The sequence below is a fragment of the Aspergillus fumigatus genome, chromosome 6, assembly GCF_000002655.1.
Source record: "Aspergillus fumigatus Af293 chromosome 6, whole genome shotgun sequence".
Classification (NCBI taxonomy): domain Eukaryota; kingdom Fungi; phylum Ascomycota; class Eurotiomycetes; order Eurotiales; family Aspergillaceae; genus Aspergillus; species Aspergillus fumigatus.
The window spans coordinates 845,308-864,267 of NC_007199.1; the positions used below are offsets into that span (position 1 = coordinate 845,308).

The following is an 18,960-nucleotide window of genomic DNA, read 5'->3' on the forward strand; positions in this document are numbered from 1 at the left end:
GTCTTCTACCAACCGAAGAGGGGGGATGTTGGAAATCGGACAGTTTGAGTATGAGTGATGTTGAAGTGTGTTTATACGTGGCTGGACTCGGTCTGATCGCCGGAGAGCTCTCACCTTTTCCGCCCACGGTTCCCCACCATAGTGGCCACTACACACACTTGTCCGTTCTCCAAAACCCACGCTGCTCGCACTGAATAATATACACAAGAAGTGCTTACAACATGTTAGAAGCCTTCGAAGTCTTGACAACATCTGGGGTGGTGCTGTGGTCGAAGTCGTATGCGCCGGTCGGAGCGCATGTTGTCAACAGCCTAATCAACGATGTCTTCATTGAGGAGAAGGTTCGAGCGCAGAATCAGGCAGCGAGCAGTGCAGCTCCTATCTACAAGAAGGAAAAGTATACTCTGAAATGGAAGCAAGTAAAGGATTTCAATCTGATATTTGTGGTATGTTCACGCCGCTCGTTGATTCAATGGCGCCACTGACCGATTCCATAGGCTGTATATCAATCTCTGCTACATCTTGGTTGGATCGACAAACTCTTGGATAATGTTTCGACCATATTCATCGACTTATATAAGGATGAGCTAAGGAGCACACGGGCTAGGATTATTGAGTACCCATTCGATAAGTACTTCGACCAGCAGGTGCGAGAGCTTGAGGACAATGCTGGGGCTCCTACATCAGAATCTCTCGTAGTAGAGATCAACGAGAGAAAGGACCCTCTTGTCTCATCAGATAACGGCGGGCCACCTCCGCCACCCGTGCCTGGTCTGCTGAAAGGTATCTGACGTCGATAATTTTTCTCTGCTAGTGATCATATTGCTAACTACCTCCGAAGCGCAACGTCCAGTTGCGCAGGGCGTGGCGACCTCGGACGAGGGTTCGCCACCCCAAACCCCAGATCTTTCTCGATCGTCAACGCCCATTTCAGGTCATCTATTGACCGCGAAAGGAGGGCCTGCTGGCCGCGCCTCTCGTCGCGCACGCAAAGCGGCCAACGCGAGCGCTACCGCTTCTTCTGGAGATGAAAGCATTCGGAAGGGGAAAACATTGAAAAGTGGAAAAAAGATGCGCAAGTGGGATGCTGATGGCTTTGCGGATGAGGACGACGGCAAGGTCCTCGATTACTCCGCCCCCGCAGATGGTGAGGACGCACCGGCTCCTGTAGTCGAGGCTGTTGCGCAGGAATCCTGGGGACGCCGAACAGGCAAGGGCCAATTTGTGCTGAAAGATCTAGGGGATGAAGTCCATTCCATTCTTGAGAATGCTGATCATGAAAAGACAAAGTCTTCCTCGTCCACGGGCTTTGTTGGGTCTGGAGTCAACGCACTTGGTGGATTCTTCCGTAATATTGTCGGCGGCAAGGTCCTTACTGAGGCTGACTTGGAGAAACCCTTGAAAGCCATGGAAGACCATTTGCTGAAGAAGAACGTTGCGCGCGAAGCGGCCGTCCGTCTATGTCAAGGCGTCCAGCGCGAATTAGTTGGCAAGAAGACAGGCAACTTTCAAAGTGTTGATGCAGCACTGCGCTCCGCAATGGAGTCCTCGTTGCGCAAAATATTGACGCCAACGTCATCTCTCGATCTACTGCGTGAGATCGATGCTGTTAGATCTCCGACGAGCAAAGGACAGGCTCCTCGCCCATATGTCATTTCCATCGTGGGCGTGAACGGTGTTGGGAAGTCGACAAATCTGGGCAAAATTTGTTACTTCCTTCTCCAGAATAACTATCGTGTTCTGATTGCAGCCTGTGACACCTTCCGCTCTGGAGCCGTGGAGCAGTTACGAGTCCATGCTCGCAATTTGAAGGAACTTAGTACCCGGGAGAATGCTGGAGAGGTTGAACTCTACGAGAAGGGATATGGAAAGGATGCAGCGAATGTAGCGAAGGATGCAGTGGAGTACGGTGCGGCGAATCATTTCGACGTTGTGTTGATTGATACTGCCGGTCGCCGTCATAACGACCAACGCCTTATGTCTTCGCTCGAGAAGTTCGCCAAGTTCGCCAAACCAGATAAGATCTTCATGGTCGGTGAAGCTCTGGTCGGTACGGACAGCGTGATGCAGGCTCGCAACTTCAACCAAGCTTTCGGCACTGGGAGAAACCTCGATGGGTTCATCATCAGTAAATGTGATACCGTTGGTGACATGGTAGGTACGCTTGTCAGCATGGTGCATGCTACAGGCATTCCTATTGTTTTTCTGGGTGTAGGCCAGCACTATGGTGATTTGAGGGGCCTAAGTGTTCCTTGGGCTGTCAATCTGCTGATGAAGTGAGCGCGCAGCTTTTGCCTTGTAATAGAGAATTATATTATCTCGCTTCTGATCACGCTGGGTCTTGGATGGCCTTCTTCAAAAATAAGTTACTGCGATTGTACATCTCGCGCTTCGCTAAAGATAGAGAAACGAAAGATAGACAAAGAACGGGGGAAAAAATTGACAAAAAGAATGACCTACGCAGGATTCGAACCTGCAATCTCTTGATCCGTAGTCAAGCGCCTTACCATTGGGCCAGCAGGCCTTCTTGAAGGTTTTCACCCAGAAATATGCTTTATCAGGAATCTGGGAACATCCGCATAAACTCCAATAATAAGCTTGTGCCTGTCATTGTTACTACGCTAAAGTGACTCTCTAGTGTGGCTCTTATGCAGGAGAAACCATACAGGATATTGTAACGGTGAATGCATTTTTTCTGCCTTGAGGTATGACACCATTTTGTTTTGGAGGTGGACTCGATCACGAGCTCACTATCCCGGCCTCATGGGAGGATTATGACACCCTTGGTTCCTGAATACTTGGTCTTGGCTGGAATTACTTCAATGACACAACCATAGACTAGCGCCAATCATTAATGTTTCTGGGCCTGGCAATGTTGGTAAAGTTAACTAGTTAACTAGTTACTTCGCATGGGAAATGCATGACTCAGCGTGTCTCCCCAGATCGCTTACATCATCATCTCAGTCTCAAGTTCTGGACCTGGACTGCTCACTCAAACCATCACCCCATTGCATAATCAGTCACTTCTGTCTGTGCCTTGTCTTGCTATTGTGCACTGGAAGACGTGTTTGAGATTGATTATTTGCCTGTTTGGAAGTACATGAGCCGCTTTCTGGACGGCCTTATTCCTTCCCAATCCGGCCGAGCGAGACCCAATATTTATCTCCGCACTTTGAACTTTCTCGAGACCATTGAGCAGCATAGAGATTGGATTATCAGTCGGTCTGCCTAGTACAAGAAGTCTCGTCCAAATCGTTACATAAAATACATCTCTCCTCGAACTGCATGAGGATCGTGCCTTGTGAGGATGAGAGAAACTGAACAGAACTCGCTGAATAGGCGGCATTCGACCACGCAGCACTATCAAACCTTCGACACTCCTCCTCCAAAATCGCGTGGAAGACCGAACTCAGGCCAATCCGAATTGTCAGGCGGCAACTCGAATCTGCAACAACATGGATCCGGAAGCGACGACGAATCGCGATCTCCCTTGCCGAAGAAGCAGATGGCAGTGTTGGCGATGATCGCGCTTTGTGAACAGACGGCACTCAATTCGATCAGCCCTTATCTGCCTGATATGGCGGCGTCGTTCCCCGGAGTCGAATCGCAGTCGGTGGGTATCTATGTCGGAACGATCGCCTCGGCGTTTGCGTTAGCGCAGTTCATAACCAACTACTTCTGGGGTTGGCTGTCTGATCGTGTAGGACGGAAGCCGGTCATTTTGCTTGGGACCATCCTCACTGCAGTTTGCATGCTAGCATTTGGATTCTGTAAGACGTTATGGCAGGCCATCCTGGTGCAGGCGTTGATGGGCGTTGTCAATGGCAACCAGGGATTGGTGTCAACGTGCCTGGGAGAGATTACCGACAGAAGCAACCAGTCGAAAGCTTTCACTTATCTCCCTGTCCTCTACGGTATTGGAGGTATCACCGGACCCCTTATTGGCGGCTTACTAGTCTTTCCCCGAAATCCTCTGGACAGTAATAAACCCAATCCATATCCTTATGCCGGGCCGAACCTCGTGTGTGCAGGAATTCTTATGGTGGACTTCATTTTGACGAGCCTTCTCCTCGAAGAGAGCCTCGAGGATACGGAAATTCTTCCTACATTCAAACGGAGAATTCGTGCAATATTTGTCTGGTTGTGGGAGTGGACTAGTCAAGCACGGCGCGCAAGACAGTCATACCTTCCTCATGAATATCGTTCCGTGCAACAGCATGCATCTGAGCAAGATCATGATAGCGAACTTGACTCCGCCTCGGAAGTGTCCAGTCATCAAGGCGCCACACATGAGTCCCTGCTCAAAAACGATATCTGGAATCGGGACACTGTTTTGCTTCTGCTGACGTATCTCATCTTCGCCCTGGGCAACGTGTCTTTCAATTCGCTTTTTCCTATCTTTTCGCATGCCTCACCTCCTACGGGACGAGCCCTTACTCCGAGGGAGATTGGTCTCTCGCAAGGTTTTGCCGGCCTGGCCACTATCCTCTTCCAAGTCTGCATCTTCGGCAGACTACGAGATAAGATGGGCAACCGGTGGTCATATCGGGCAGGCCTTTTCGGTTTCGTTCTGTCATTCATTCTCATGCCTTTCGTCGGATATAAAGGAGACGATGCTGACGGTCGCCTAACCAAGAAGACTGCTTTCATGGCCATTGAATTGTGCTTCGTGCTTTTGGTTAAGACGGTTGCTGCAGTTGGCGGTTTGACTAGTGCACTTTTACTGGTAAGATTATCCTTTTGCTGACTGAAATCTGAGAATGCGCTAACTTCGTCGTCCAGATTACGAACTCTGCTCCGGATCACGCAGTCCTAGGAGCACTCAATGGTCTTGCGCAGACTCTCGCCGCGGCTGGTCGAGCAGCCGGCCCGTTCCTATCTGGCGGCCTTTTCTCCCTGGCCTCGCGCATTCAACCAAAGGGAGAACTGCTGGCTTTCGGTGTCTTTGCTGCCGTTTCTTTTATTGGGTTTGTCTTGAGTTTCGGCATCAAGGGCCGCTCTCTAGAGGCGCAGGATTGGGAAAGCGACGACGACGATAACTATAAATCGGACGACGAGCATCCCTCAACTCCGTGATTGTGCCCGGGGACGACTCAGGTCGGGTAGCACCCGGTTGTTACGAATTGATGATCATTGTATAGTGTCTCTAAGCATCGAGTCCGGTGTTTTCTGTTGTTATTCCTTTTCCGTTAGATCACCTCGCATCTGTTGTGCGAGCGCTTATTCATATGTATATATTGGTGACAGCGACGATAGATTTACGGTTCCCTCTAGGTCTAGGGACATCTACACTCTCATATTATTGGCACGTCTTGTTCCGGTAGGTAGGCTTAGATATTTGCATGAGATTAATCGAAACATCTACGCAGGCGTTCATACTGGTAAAATTCAATCACCAGGGTGATGCGATGTCAGGAGGCTCGCTGGTACAATACATGTCTACTCATGGAAAGTATCCAAATGTCTTTTATCCTATGGACAAAGGAAAAGAAAAAGGTTCGTTCGTGGAGTCATCTTCCTCACTTCCACTCCCATTCAATGACGTACATGAATGCTTCCTCCAGGTATCCCGACAGAAGCAAGCCCTGAGCATACTCGATCAGCTCACTATCTGGCACCGATAGAGACCGAAAATGCTCCTTTTCGCCGTTCGAGCCTCGCACGCTGATTCGCTTCTGGATGGCTGATTTGAACATTTCCTTGCCTGGGCTGACGAGGACGTACTTTGCGGGTGTATCGGGGGCCTCTGGGGGGATATAACAGATGGCTTCTTGGCGCTGGGGTGTTAGCCATTGGATTCCCCGGGGGTTGGCGCTGGCAGTTGTTGGCGACGAAGAGCTTGTGTTGCCATGTCCGGATGATGATGGTGATAAGCTGCTGTCGATTGTTGCGAAACGGATGTCGGAGTCTAGAGAGAAGATGATAAGGGTGTTTGTGAGGGAGCTGAGCTTCATCCGGAAGGTGGTAAAGTTGCGCGGGTCAAAATAGAAGGTGTAGCTGGCGAGTACGTCTACGGTCCTGTCCCTGTCGAGAGGGCGGATTTTTGAGAGAGCCTGGTCTCGAACCCAGGGTGGGCAGCGAGGCTTGACGGCGAGGGATTTGGACTCGCGGAGGGACACGGAGGGGATGCAGTAGGGGAGGTGTTTTTGCAGGCTGGCTTTGTGGCATGGTTCGCTGCAGAAACGGAAGATTTTGCATGCTGGGAGGCTGGTCAGCTTGTGCGGTGATACGGAGGGAAGAGAACACACAGTTGCAGAGGTTTTTGGTGGATGTTACACAGTTCTCACATTTCCCCGGCTCGTGCAATCCCCATTCTTTTCTCTCAGTAGCCAGAACCTCTCGCCGGCGATTGAGCTCGACGATTCTCTTCTGTGCATAGCCGATCCGTTTCCGCGAATGGTGATCGTCGGGCGTGGCACTTGCCATTTGAATGAGTTGCTGGTAAGCGAGGATGGCTTTATCCACGGAGTCGAGGTGTTCGCGTGACACACAGAGCGCACTGAGCGCATCGAACGTCTCAGGAGCCTCTGGTCCTCTTACAACCAGGAGATCCTCGAACAAGGCCTCGAAGAGATCAGCGGCGTCTCGATTTAGACCTGCATCCATGTAAGATCGGCCTAGTCGATGGATAACCCGAAGGGCCTCGGGGTCGCTGGAGTTGCGGTATTGATCGAGTATGTCCAGGATTTCTGGGGGTAAGTCAAAATTGTCAGAGCTTTGGATGTACCGGATAACAGCATCTCTCGTGATAGCACTCGCTACACCGAAGATCGTCTTGCAATGTGGGATGGTTTTGCCGCATATCATACGAGACTCCTTGACTAAACCAAGCTTCTGATATAGAAGAGATAACTTATTCATTGCGTTCAAGGTCGTTTCGTTCTGGAGTCCAAAAACCGTGTCCAGAGCAGGAACCGCTCTCTCCAATAGGAGGAGCGCAGATTCTAGGTCACCTAAGGAGACTTTGAGAGACGCGAGACGTTGCATGCTACTCAACGTTTCTGGTGCGTGTTGTCCCAGAGTCTTCAACCTGCCTGCGAACGAGCGCTCATATAGTGCAGCTGCTTCTGTGGCGTATCCGTCCTTCTCACAAAGCGCGCCTAGATCGTGCAGAACTGCAAAGTTCGTAGGGTGGTCGCGCCCAAAGGATCGTTTGTAGAGCCCCAGTGCCTCCAAGTAGCAGGCTTCTGATTCTGCAGCCATGTCCAGACTGCGGTATGCATGTCCCATCGAATGTAAGATGGACGCGCGAAACAATCTCTCGGTGTCCAATGCTGGCTCGCTTTCCAGAGTCCGTAGTGCATCATGGAAATCCACAACCGCTGCTTTTGAATTGCCCTGCTTGAGGGCTGCATCAGCCCGCATACGTGTTATCAGGGCTTTGGAATAGGCAGTCGAGGCGGAGAGCTCATTCTTCAGCTGGAGAAAGAGCTGGGCTACCTCATCCATCTGAAGCAGTCTTTGACGTCCAGAGGCGTCATGAACCATTGCGCCTCCCGAGAGGTGTTGGATATGAATGAAAATGTTCTGACAGTTTCTTAACAAATCCATGTACTCGGCTTCGGAAACAGCTGTTCGAACTCCATCTGCTCTGCGTTGTGTCTTGGCTGCGGGTTTCACATCACTTGAGCTCCCTTCACTTTCTAAGCTTGTATGACTTTCGTTCTTGGAGCCCCTTTGCGTGAAAGACAGCCTCACGGTGTTGACTCTTTTCAGCAACTTTCTCCCTCGATTAGAGGTAGATTTTGCGCGTGACAGGCCTGTTCTCCGTCAGCTGGGGTTCTATCCAGCATTATATTCATCAAGCAGACCTTTCGGAACGGTACGACCAAATATTCTCTGCAGAAAAGATTGCCTTCGAGATGGTGATGGCGGTGTTCCTTGTGTTTGATTCCGAACGAACTTTCCCTGCGAATCAACATAATCGCTTCCATAATGCTCATTTTCCTCCTCACAAAGGGCCATACCCGATGTCTTTGAGCCAATAATATGGACATCATTCGGCGCTGGCAGTAATTATCAGCCGTTCATCTAATGTACTTTTATTCTTATAGAGACAAGGCCGAACATACTTTCATATGGACAGTCCCTCTGTGACTGGGTGGACTGCCATTCGGTAGCACCTCCGAACTGCTGGAAAATACCATTGGGGGCATGCACTGCATCACACCTTCAGCACGGCCGAGTCAGAGAAAAGGGTTGACCTACCTCTCTCCAGGTCATACAGTCCAGCAAAACTAACTGCGATAAGCTCATCTTCATCACTTTGCGAGATTTCTGTCGGGAATTAGACATGTCTCTCATCAGGGGAATTATGGAGCTTACTTCTCAACGACCAGGAATCCCGCAACTTTCTGGCCCTCTGAGCAAAGGACTGCTCCCCGGCGGTATTAGTTGCGATATGGAATTTAGAGCCGGTAAGGTTCTTCTGCGCAATGCTTGGGCTTCTGCTGTGCGCTCCATTCACCCTGTCCTTTTGAATATCTCGAAGATTGATATCGTCTCTGGGGTCATTCAGAACAGGCTCATATCTAGATTAGTCATGTAAGACTTGGCTGGACGACAAATAGATCAGTATCAGACCGGCACTGACGAGATATTACACTCCTCCCCGCAGCTTTTGCAACTGATGAATGATGGCATGTCTGCAAGTCATATGAGAGGATGTTCATAGGAAATTACGGGTGACCGTCTCACCTCGTTGTCGATCCACTATTTCATCCTTGTCATCCATGGTAAATTGCTTCTCGCAATGCTCGCAGAAAAATCGGAGCGGACGGGAATTCAGAGGCAAAAACCGTTTTTCCATCCGGTAGCCCTTGGTGATAAGACTATAAGGGCCACTCAGCCTGAATCAATGGTACCCTGAAGTCAAACATACCGATCTCGCATCATCAAATAGATTGCCACAGCTGCACCAGGACAGAACCTCGTCAAGTAGTGTTGTTTCAATTCGCACCTGTATCCATCGTCAAATTATGCATTGAAGAAGCAAGACAAATCAGTGGCCGTACGGTGAGGAGAAGACAGCATCGCAATCCGGGCATTTGGAGTCCACAGCACCATTGGGGGCCCCATCGTCATTTGTGAGAGGCGGGAACAGACGTACAGTTTCTGCAAAACTTTCAACGCCTGGAGAATCTTCATCTCCGAGGGTTTCTATTGATTCACGTCGCAAAACGTTAGGTTTATCAAGTGACAGAACATATACAGGAACTCAACGAACCTTTCTCTGTCTTGCCAGCTAACGACAGTAAGACGTCCGACGCTCGAAGAACCCGTGTCCGGGCTCCAAGTGCAACAGAGGCATTGTGCGAAGAAGGGCTTAGGACGATTTGGTTCTCAAAGTTCCGCTTCGCCTCTGCCTGCAGCGGACTGCGGTTGTCAATGTCGGCTCTAGCCATCAAATATGAGTTCTCAGTGGGACATCCTTCTCGGGGAGCAATGCAGACCCTGAGAATGTTCTTACCGTTCTACCATTGGACTTGTATAATGACCGTGATCCATAATCAAGCTGGAGATAAAATAGACAAAGGCAGAGGTACAAGCAACGCGGATGTCAATGACAGAAATTCACATGCAAACTGGACGAAGATCAAAGAAAGAAAGAACCCGCATCAGAATGCATCAATGAGCCGGGTGAGGCATCATTTTCAATAATCGGCAGGTCATGGTCTAAGTGCGTGTGCCCTGCGGGTCATCTTGATGAAATCCGTTCTCCATGGGGATGAGAGAGGTAAACGGGCCGCATACTTCTTGGTTTCCAAAGGGAGGAGGTTCGCAGCGTCAGTGCTTGTTATCCCTCGCATGATCCTAGTGGGACGCTTTCTTAGGATTCTGAAAGTCGTTTGTGAAGGATGGAAGCCGAATAGGCTCTGTAATCTGATGAAAAGGCCAATCAATTGACAGTTCAGAGGCTGGATGGCGTCTGCAGGGTTTGTTGTCTCGGGCAATCTCGTCGGATGTTGTATACACTACAGAAATGTCGTGTGTTATAGAGTCGCGCTCTTCGCGTCTCATTTCTCTTAGAATTGGCCGAACGTCAACAATCAGGGTGGCAGGATATCTTCAGCAGCCAATCAGAAACACATTCTTTTTGATCCTGATTCCTTTTCTGTCAAAGAAGTTCATCCCTGGTTCTATAGGAGGATAAACCGATTTGCTCCCTTGCGTCGAACTTTCTACAAGCACCCCGATGCCAGGAAATACGTATCCTCGGCCACGCCATTCTTCCTCACCGCATGAACATACTCCTGCCTGTGGCTCCCTTTGTCTAAAAGCTGGCCTATGACTATTGTCCCCGCATTTACAAGATGAAGTCGTTTCCCACCTGTCATATTTTGATGTGAACGCAGACGATCTACGAAACTCAAACGAAGCCCCAGCAAATGACCCACAGAATTGACATAACCGACTGATGCCGCCTCGTACAGATCTACAGAGTCGACCCCAAAGCTTATTCGGATCAATAATTGTGGGAATCCGTGTGATAGTCGATCCGATAGTTCATGGACTTTGGGCCTTGGGGATATGACCTATCCGCGATGATGCTAAACTGCGTCCACCGCTTCTCCGTCTTCACAGCAACAGATATATCCATGCGATGGCCAGTTATTAATAGTCTCTGAGGGGGTGATAGTCGATGCGACCGTTGTTTGATGAGAGGAAGGCATTCGTGTGAATCTCAACGGGAAAGATCTTGAAGGAGAAGAAGGAGCAGTAGTAAGAAGAGAACCACGGCCAAAAAGGGAGAAACAGGAGAAAACTAATGTCAAAAACTTACCCGCTTCGTCTAGACCTTATGCACCAAATGCCGAAGTGTCTATTCCTCGTAGATCCTTCAAATGCCGTCCTGACACAATGTGCCTCTGCCTTGGAGTCGTCAGCCGGACAATATCAGAAGCAAACGACTTCTGATTGATGAATGGAGCGTCAAAAGCATCAATTCGCCCAATAGTTCGTTTGCTTCCTGCTTCTGGAGTGGTGTTGCGTAACTGGGCGGAATAATATACAGCCACCAGCAACAACACTTCGGCAGCATCAATGCCAATATCACAGTCAAACAGTCGACTTCGAAGTAATATCAATGAATTTATTGGGCAGAATTCTCCTTGCAGAGCATCAACCCAGCCACATAGGGTGGAGTGAGTTGGTTATCGGACAGAGTCATGAACTCATACGCCCCACAACAACAGAGCTGAGCTCTCCATGACGAATACCATTCCTGAAGAGAAACAGGTTCAACGGAAAGATTTCAATTGGAGAAGCCATTGAAGATATGTCCGGACGCGAATTCCGGTTTTTCCATGTTACTAGATCGCTGGATGATCGTGATCACTGGATCCAGCCGAGGCCGACTGTGCCAGGGTGACGTTGACGGTCCGCCAACGTCAGAACGTCACAATAACGTGCGTCACAGCTCTGGGCATACCAAAGAGCACTTATTACACACCATCGAAGCCAGCAGAGATGTTGAAGAGACGTTCTTGTCAAGTGGGCGCTGTCAGTTCTTCACAGATCTTTAACTTAAATTTGATATTACCGTGATCGTCAATCCGAGAAATCAACATGGCCACAAAGATTGCTGGAGGCTTACACAGAGCGCAGGAAGTGCTTCAAAACACATCCTCTAAAAGCAAGAAATTGGTCGATTTAGAAAGAGATACGGCCGATGCGCATACCCAGCAGCCATTGACTACGGATCACGGTGTACGAGTCAGCAACACCGATCAATGGCTTAGAGTTACGAATGACCGCCGAACTGGCCCATCCTTGCTGGAGGATCAGATTGCCAGAGAAAAGGTAAACATATTGCATGTAAATACTCTCAATAAATATGGTATTGATGATATTCGCAGATCCATCGCTTTGATCATGAACGTATTCCTGAAAGAGTAGTCCATGCGCGTGGCACTGGCGCATTCGGAAACTTCAAGCTTAAGGAGAGCATTGAAGATCTGACTTATGCCGGTGTGTTGACGGATACATCCAGAAACACGCCAGTCTTTGTTCGCTTTTCAACCGTCCAAGGAAGTAGAGGTAGCGCTGATACAGTCCGCGATGTTCGTGGGTTCGCTGTCAAGTTCTACACCGATGAAGGCAACTGGGACATTGTTGGGAACAACATCCCTGTGTTTTTCATTCAAGATGCCGTCAAGTTCCCAGATTTTGGTACGTATAGCTCCTGCTGCTGATTCCGTCAGATCTGACTGTGCTATCAGTCCATGCTGTCAAGCCGGAGCCTCACAACGAGGTCCCTCAGGCCCAAACAGCCCACAACAACTTCTGGGATTTTGTGTACTTGCACCCAGAAGCCACCCACATGTTCATGTGGGCCATGTCTGACCGCGCCATCCCCCGATCCTACCGGATGATGCAGGGATTTGGTGTCAATACTTTTGCTCTCGTCAACAAAGAAGGAAAGCGACACTTTGTCAAGTTCCACTGGATCCCCCATCTGGGTGTTCACTCTCTCGTGTGGGACGAAGCCTTGAAGCTGGGAGGCCAAGACCCTGATTTCCATCGCAAAGACCTGATGGAGGCTATCGACAACAAGGCGTATCCGAAATGGGACTTCGCAATCCAAGTCATTCCAGAGGAGAAGCAGGATGACTTTGAGTTTGACATTTTGGATGCCACCAAGATCTGGCCTGAAGACCTTGTGCCCCTTCGTGTGATTGGAGAGCTCGAGCTGAACCGCAACGTCGACGAATTCTTCCCTCAGACCGAGCAGGTCGCATTCTGCACCAGCCACATCGTCCCTGGCATTGACTTCACCGACGATCCACTTCTCCAAGGCCGAAACTTCTCCTACTTCGACACCCAGATCAGCCGCCTGGGCATCAATTGGGAAGAGCTGCCAATCAACCGTCCAGTGTGCCCTGTGCTCAACCACAACCGCGACGGACAGATGCGCCATCGAATCACGCAAGGCACGGTCAACTACTGGCCCAACCGCTTCGAAGCCGTGCCCCCGACCGGCACCAAGGGCTCCGGAGTGGGCGGCGGGTTCACAACCTACCCCCAGCGGGTGGAGGGCATCAAGAACCGCGCCCTCAGCGACAAATTTCGCGAGCACCACAACCAAGCCCAGCTCTTCTACAACTCAATGTCCGAGCACGAGAAGCTCCACATGAAGAAGGCTTTCAGCTTCGAGCTCGACCACTGCGACGACCCCACCGTCTACGAACGGCTCGCCGGCCATCGCCTCGCCGAAATCGACCTCGAGCTCGCCCAGAAAGTCGCCGAGATGGTCGGTGCCCCGATCCCAGCCAAGGCCCTCAAGCAGAACCACGGCCGACGCGCCCCGCACCTCTCCCAGACTGAGTTCATCCCCAAGAACCCCACCATCGCCAGCCGCCGCATCGCCATTATCATCGGCGACGGCTACGACCCCGTCGCCTTCACCGGCTTGAAGACCGCTATCAAGGCTGCCAGCGCCCTCCCCTTCATCATTGGCACCAAGCGCTCCGCCATCTACGCCGACGGCGAGGACAAGACCTCCTCCAAGGGCATCATTCCGGACCACCACTACGACGGCCAGCGCTCAACCATGTTCGACGCAACCTTCATCCCCGGCGGCCCGCACGTCGCCACCCTGCGCCAGAACGGGCAGATCAAGTACTGGATATCCGAGACCTTCGGTCACCTCAAGGCGCTGGGTGCTACCGGCGAGGCTGTGGATCTCGTCAAGGAGACGCTGAGCGGCACGCTCGACGTCCAGGTGGCGTCGTCGCAGAGCCCTGAGCCCGTCGAGTGGTATGGTGTTGTGACTGCGGGCGGGAAGCAAAAGCCCGAGAGCTTTAAGGAAAGCGTGCAGATTCTCAAGGGCGCAACGGACTTTGTGGGCAAGTTCTTCTACCAGATCTCGCAGCACAGGAATTATCAGCGTGAATTGGACGGTCTGGCATCGACCATTGCTTTCTAGTGAGGCGGGAGTCCGATAAAAATTAGTTTTTCGGATTTGTTTATAACATGGATCTAATGGCAGCAATAATTCAAGTTTATGAAGGTCACCCGGATGTGATGGATTGCAGGATTTGCGACAAACAAAACATTAACGAATCGCTTCAGGAGAAACATTCTATATTTGGAACGTGTCTGGACAATAAATGTCTTGTAACGAATGCGCATAATGGGTATCGAATCGACATGCGAATACAGGTGCTAATATGAAAAGTAAAAATGGCAGTATACTTCAGTCGCTAAACACACAGCAGAAAAAGAGATTGATGATAAATGCTCTCCACACCCGGCAGTATCATGATGGGCCTGGCACAAATCATAGTGGCGTCGCTCATGCAGACGTTGATATATAAACATAGATGTAAGAGACTCAGACAGCTAAGTTGACGAGGAGATGCTCAAGCCCACCTCCAGCCAGAGTTGACCGACTCTTGACTGTTGATGACGGATTCAAGCAGGGACGGGCTCTTCGAGCGAAAGGCGAAGCGGCCGCTGCGCCGTTGCTCGTATCGTTCTTGTTCCCTAGTGAGCAGTGCAACCGCGGCATTTGCATCGATGCCCTCGCCAGTATCCGTGATCTTCAAGGCCCACTTGACATCTTCTTCTTTGAAGCCGAGCTCGTGGACCATCACATGGATAGCCTGGTCGACGGGGTCGAGGACCTGAGGTCTGTAGGCAACCGGGTTCGCGGTGGGTGGTGGTGGTGGCGGAAGTAGTGGCTGTGAGTACTGGATGGGTGCGGGGGGGTAGTAGCGAGGAGTCAGTGACGCTGACGATGCCACTTGCTGTCTGGGTGGAGCTGGAGGTAGAGGTTGGTTGCTTGGAAGCCCCTCGAGGCGACTCATTATCATGGCATAGCTAGAGATCGGGCGCTCCTCGGCGAATGTGATCGGGTTACCAGGGTTATTCTGCTGCTGAGTGCGTCGGTTTCGCAGCTGAGCTGCGAAGACAGCTTGTCGGCGTCGGTTGATTTGGTTGCTGTCGCTCGTGTTGCTGCTTGCTTGAGACGTTGTCTTGCGGCCGGCAGAAGATCTGGAAGAGGTAGAACTGGCATTCGATAGACGTGAGCCAGGGAGCGACGGGCTTCCTTCCCGTACCTTGTAGGCTCTAGATACGGCTTCTTTGAGAAAAGTGGACCGGCTGATAGAGGAGTCGGCAGGCTCCCACTTTGTCAGTCCAATGGATTGCGCTGTCTGGAATGTCGCTTCAGAGTCATCGAAAGCACAGATTGAGCCAATACTAAGGACTGCCGAAGGTCCAAGCGTGAGGACATAGTATGTCCATTCCTCTATTCCCTTGTCAGTCTACGATCCCAGATACGAAGAAGATGACAGAAAGGAACACTTACCTATCATAGCTTCTTCCTTCGCCGTGTCATTTTCTGCGATGTCGAGCCCGGCAAAAACGCCAGCCTTTCGGGCCTCAGTGCGCCTGCCGTGAATGGGTTGGAGCAACACGGCAAGACAAGTCCATATTTCTGTCATGTCGTAGAGCTGACTTTGGGAAAGACCTTCCCCGTTCCCGCGCCCGAACCCCTCCGGCGGTTCGAATAGGACATTGTTCATACCGAATGGCTCAGTGAGCGACGTGGTCATGATGCTGTTACGGTCGTGGGCCATAACGCCGCCATTCAGCCAGTCCATCTGTCCTACTATATCATTCTCCCGATTCTTGCCACAGCCAAAGATCCGGCAGAAAGTCCAGATTCGCCAAAAGGCGTCATCGATTTCTGCCGCTCGGGTATCATCTTTGCCTGTCAGACCATTTATCGTTTCCTGGCGAAGGAAGGTATTGCAGCGGGCCAGGATGAGTGACTTGAGCTGAGCGAGTGTATAGATGTCTTGAGCGTAACGTTGGAGATAAAGTGTGGGAGTGTATTCGGGGACAGGAGCGTCCGGATCAACGAGAATCTGCCATTCGCTATCCCACGGAGGGCTCATTTCACGCAATTCCCAGGCTGGAGGGGACATGCGGTAGACAGTAGTCTTCATAAGATGTAATTCATGCTGTTTGAAAACGCGATAGTACTGCTTGGAGACGACAGCTAGATGGAAGAGATCATCAAGGGAAGCAACTTGCTCCAGTATTTTGAGGGCGATGTCATCTGGCAATTGGACGGCAGTTGTCTTGGAGGGTTTGTGAACTGAGATGTTAATTTTGGGATGTGGTGATGGCAAACCTGCATCAAGCTCATAGATCATTCTTTGGGGCATGCCACCGTCCAATTCGAAAAGCGAGTCTGAGGTGTTTGATCGTCCTGATTTGCTGGACGCGACAAAGATCTTCTCCTCCACATTGTTCGCTCGAATGCTAGGCATCGATCGCTCGGCGACCCGTTCGGCTTCCACAAAGCTGGATGAGGAGGAGACGAGGTCTTCGTGGCTGCGCACTTGCTTTGTCTGAAGCCGAGGGAGTCTCAATCGTAATTCTCTTTCGCTGCAAAAGGACGATGATCTCTGTCTCTGAGAGGGTACTGGTAAGAAGGGAGACTGGGCCACTTCAGCAGTATCTTCTGCCTCATCGTGAATAGTTTCCGGGCGCGGCGGGCGCTGAGGGCGAAAGGACGGGGATTCCATTTCTGACTTCAAGCTGGAGCTGCTGAACGATCGGAGATGAGTATTGGTGTACTTGCGACTGAATCCAGGGACGGAAAACGAGAAGGGCCCTTTATACTTGGTTTTCTTCATTGGTTTTTGCAAATCGCGTTCTGGTTGTTCGGGACTAATTTTTTGACTCGAGTTATCTTTTGACTTGACAGAAGCAATATTAGTAGGAGGCCTTGGAGCTGGTCGAGTCGCAATCATGTCCATGTTTCCGCGACTTATTTGCAAAGGCCCGTTGGAGATCTGTGAAGAAAACAATTGGGGCTCATTGTGGCGCTGCTCGGTGATCCCTGCAAGGAAATTTTCCAATTCCTGAGCTGCCTGGGATAGAGTACGCTGAGAATGCGAAAGCCGTGTGGCAGGACTGGCCGGGTTTGTCGTACAAGGCCAGTCGCTGGAGGGGCGCTGGCAAGCCTGGAACGGACGGGGGCCGTTGTGACGAACTGACAAGGGAGCTAATGCAATCGGGGGCTCCCGAGGGAGGGGCTTGTTTCTCACTTCATCCAGTGATGGACTTTCTACGGCTAGCTTAGAGGCCGGGCCTACTAGCATGGGCGCTATATCGTCATCAAAAACTCCTGCAGCAGCGGGGGAAATGACCGAAAAGGCATCGGCTGATTTGTAGGGGCACCCGGCTAGTTCGGAGCCAAGACTTGTCACGGACGACCTTCGGCTGTAGCACGAGGAAGTTGTGTCGAAAGTGTCTTCAGACAAGGACGGAGAATCTGTTCGAGTGCCAGAATCCGAGGAGTTCTGTCGGTTTTGATGATCAATCGCCTGCATGTCTGCCAGAAGAGAAAAAGGTGTCACCTTGGGAGTTGTAGTGCTTATTGGAGACACCAGCGAGAAATGCGACGACAGTTCAGGGAAGAATCGAGTCCAATGATTCCCTCTTGGAGGCGATCTGTCTGACAGTGGTGAGATTGCGAAATCGTCGTCATCCGTCCATTCGCCATCAGATGGTTGACTTGGCGACGGATCGCACTTTGAGATCGATGTAATGGAGTGTTCTGAATCGGACGGTGGCGCGCCAAACGGGTCAGTCGTGCTCATTTTTAAAGATGGTAGCATTTTCAACGGCTCCTTCCCGCAGTTCAGATCTCTAATCGAGTCAAGCCAGAAAGGCTGTGCTGTGTACGGTTTACCCAAGTTCGGAAAATGCAGTGTATGATGTGATCCACAGATCTGGAAAGGGTTGGAGGCTCGTGCTTAGAGCTGTGCAGTTGAATCACCGAGCAGATGTGCCTTTCTCAGGCGTATACATGATCATGCAAGATAGATCTGTGGCTTCGGGACGTTCTTTGTCCTCCTTGACAATGCCACTCCGGTCTATTCCTAGGCCACTGCACTACTCTTCCTCGCCAAAGTCTCGATCCTGGACAAGCCCAGTCCTACAGTCAAGATGATGGAAGATCCTGATAGTAGTTTCAGGTCTTTATCAGTCGAGAGCGATTTGGAAGTATAGATTGGACGTTCCCGTAGTAGGTGTTCCTTTTTCCTTCCCTGGTAATTCCGAAGCTGATAGAGATCGCCTCAAAATCGCGCTATACAGAGAACAAAGACAACGGAGAAGGACTATCTGATAAGACCAGTTAGCATGAATCTGTTGCACATGACCACCAGGTTGCTCAGTGGGAAACGAACCAGTCAAGAGACGGGTATGTACAGAGTAGGACAAAGAGGTAGCACCATCGCCTGCCAAGGGATGAGTAGTCAACAGGGAAAACGACCTGCCAGGACACAGAGTATATAGTACTGAGATGCAGTATCAGTCTACCAATTGATCACTGCATGAATCGATCTCAAGCCCTTGTCACCACGTGCATGACATGGGTTGGTTTTTCGGCAACATGGGTCGAACATTGTTGGTGTTGGGGGACATATAGAACTATTACGGTCTATCCAAATGTGAGAACTGATCATTCTTTTCCGCAAGCTGCTTATCCAACCAAGCTACTTCTGGTCAAAGGCCGAGGGCAAAAGGGTAATTTTGCAGGGGACGATCCCTCAAAAATAATCCAATGATGATAGACGATGAAGCTGGTGACACGAGGAATGACGGATGGGGGGCCAAAAAGACACAGGCGTGACCAGTTGGTTACTAGTGGTATTTCTCATCCTGAAGGATTTTGGTCTTACACGACTTCGAGAAAGGCTCGCTAAGCTGAATTACAATAACCGTCATTTCTAATAATATGATCTGTCCATCAGTGAAAGAAGTATTTCTTCAGAAACGAGAATAAAATGTGTCCTTAAAGAAATAATAATTTCGTAAAATGAACGATGCTAATTCTATCGACGTCCACACTCGTATATGCAAACACAAAAGAGGTATCTACTCCGTAGGTAAAAATGAAAGAAATCAAGAACACGAAGTGATATTTCGCTTTGT

General features: G+C 50.4%; 6 protein-coding genes and 1 non-coding gene across 7 annotated transcripts; 3 read left to right on the forward strand and 4 right to left on the reverse strand.

Moving 5' to 3' along the window:
* The first annotated feature begins 124 nt into the window (after positions 1–124).
* AFUA_6G03850 (signal recognition particle receptor subunit alpha) lies at positions 125–2,499 on the forward strand. Its single transcript, XM_742599.2, has 3 exons — positions 125–446; positions 498–783; positions 842–2,499. Exons 1-3 carry the CDS (start codon positions 222–224, stop codon positions 2,278–2,280), a joined length of 1,950 nt encoding a protein of 649 aa, XP_747692.1. The 5' UTR covers positions 125–221; the 3' UTR covers positions 2,281–2,499.
* Positions 2,453–2,524, reverse strand: tR(ACG)7. The gene has a single exon. It is a non-coding gene (tRNA).
* Positions 2,525–2,807: 283 nt separating this feature from the next.
* Positions 2,808–5,369, forward strand: AFUA_6G03860 (MFS transporter). Its single transcript, XM_742598.2, has 2 exons — positions 2,808–4,726; positions 4,783–5,369. The coding sequence occupies exons 1-2, from the start codon at positions 3,308–3,310 to the stop codon at positions 5,074–5,076; spliced, it is 1,713 nt and encodes a 570-aa protein (XP_747691.1). The 5' UTR covers positions 2,808–3,307; the 3' UTR covers positions 5,077–5,369.
* A 103-nt stretch (positions 5,370–5,472) lies between these two features.
* On the reverse strand, positions 5,473–7,993 carry AFUA_6G03870 (tetratricopeptide repeat protein). The gene is made up of 3 exons (XM_742597.3): positions 7,812–7,993; positions 6,249–7,760; positions 5,473–6,199 (listed from the first exon to the last, which is right to left on the reverse strand). The coding sequence occupies exons 1-3, from the start codon at positions 7,963–7,965 to the stop codon at positions 5,520–5,522; spliced, it is 2,346 nt and encodes a 781-aa protein (XP_747690.2). The 5' UTR covers positions 7,966–7,993; the 3' UTR covers positions 5,473–5,519.
* Positions 7,994–8,164: 171 nt separating this feature from the next.
* On the reverse strand, positions 8,165–9,516 carry AFUA_6G03880 (uncharacterized protein; the record flags this gene model as incomplete). Its single annotated transcript, XM_077804961.1, has 8 exons — positions 9,470–9,516; positions 9,227–9,396; positions 9,015–9,159; positions 8,882–8,959; positions 8,698–8,831; positions 8,594–8,645; positions 8,326–8,531; positions 8,165–8,277 (listed from the first exon to the last, which is right to left on the reverse strand). Exons 1-8 carry the CDS (start codon positions 9,505–9,507, stop codon positions 8,165–8,167), a joined length of 936 nt encoding a protein of 311 aa, XP_077661097.1. The 5' UTR covers positions 9,508–9,516.
* Positions 9,517–9,662: 146 nt separating this feature from the next.
* catA (catalase catA) lies at positions 9,663–14,011 on the forward strand. Its single transcript, XM_742595.2, has 3 exons — positions 9,663–11,802; positions 11,859–12,171; positions 12,222–14,011. The coding sequence occupies exons 1-3, from the start codon at positions 11,569–11,571 to the stop codon at positions 13,925–13,927; spliced, it is 2,253 nt and encodes a 750-aa protein (XP_747688.1). The 5' UTR covers positions 9,663–11,568; the 3' UTR covers positions 13,928–14,011.
* Positions 14,012–14,363: 352 nt separating this feature from the next.
* AFUA_6G03900 (F-box protein) lies at positions 14,364–18,147 on the reverse strand (the record flags this gene model as incomplete). Its single annotated transcript, XM_077804962.1, has 3 exons — positions 17,379–18,147; positions 15,314–17,321; positions 14,364–15,253 (listed from the first exon to the last, which is right to left on the reverse strand). The coding sequence occupies exons 1-3, from the start codon at positions 17,637–17,639 to the stop codon at positions 14,364–14,366; spliced, it is 3,159 nt and encodes a 1,052-aa protein (XP_077661098.1). The 5' UTR covers positions 17,640–18,147.
* Between the last annotated feature and the right edge of the window lie 813 nt (positions 18,148–18,960).

What these genes read in the sequence shown, in the direction of transcription:
- AFUA_6G03850 (XM_742599.2), top strand. Translation starts at nt 222, where the DNA reads ATGTTAGAAGCCTTCGAAGTCTTGACAACATCTGGGGTGGTGCTGTGG. An exon ending in ATTTCAATCTGATATTTGTG is followed by an intron (nt 447 to 497) that starts GTATGTTCACGC and finishes CCGATTCCATAG; the next exon opens with GCTGTATATCAATCTCTGCT. An exon ending in CGTGCCTGGTCTGCTGAAAG is followed by an intron (nt 784 to 841) that starts GTATCTGACGTC and finishes CTACCTCCGAAG; the next exon opens with CGCAACGTCCAGTTGCGCAG.
- AFUA_6G03860 (XM_742598.2), top strand. Translation starts at nt 3,308, where the DNA reads ATGAGAGAAACTGAACAGAACTCGCTGAATAGGCGGCATTCGACCACG. An exon ending in TGACTAGTGCACTTTTACTG is followed by an intron (nt 4,727 to 4,782) that starts GTAAGATTATCC and finishes TTCGTCGTCCAG; the next exon opens with ATTACGAACTCTGCTCCGGA.
- AFUA_6G03870 (XM_742597.3), bottom strand. Translation starts at nt 7,965, where the DNA reads ATGGCCCTTTGTGAGGAGGAAAATGAGCATTATGGAAGCGATTATGTT. An exon ending in TGGTCGTACCGTTCCGAAAG is followed by an intron (nt 7,761 to 7,811) that starts GTCTGCTTGATG and finishes GACGGAGAACAG; the next exon opens with GCCTGTCACGCGCAAAATCT. An exon ending in CACCAAAAACCTCTGCAACT is followed by an intron (nt 6,200 to 6,248) that starts GTGTGTTCTCTT and finishes CCAGCCTCCCAG; the next exon opens with CATGCAAAATCTTCCGTTTC.
- catA (XM_742595.2), top strand. Translation starts at nt 11,569, where the DNA reads ATGGCCACAAAGATTGCTGGAGGCTTACACAGAGCGCAGGAAGTGCTT. An exon ending in ATCAGATTGCCAGAGAAAAG is followed by an intron (nt 11,803 to 11,858) that starts GTAAACATATTG and finishes TGATATTCGCAG; the next exon opens with ATCCATCGCTTTGATCATGA. An exon ending in CGTCAAGTTCCCAGATTTTG is followed by an intron (nt 12,172 to 12,221) that starts GTACGTATAGCT and finishes CTGTGCTATCAG; the next exon opens with TCCATGCTGTCAAGCCGGAG.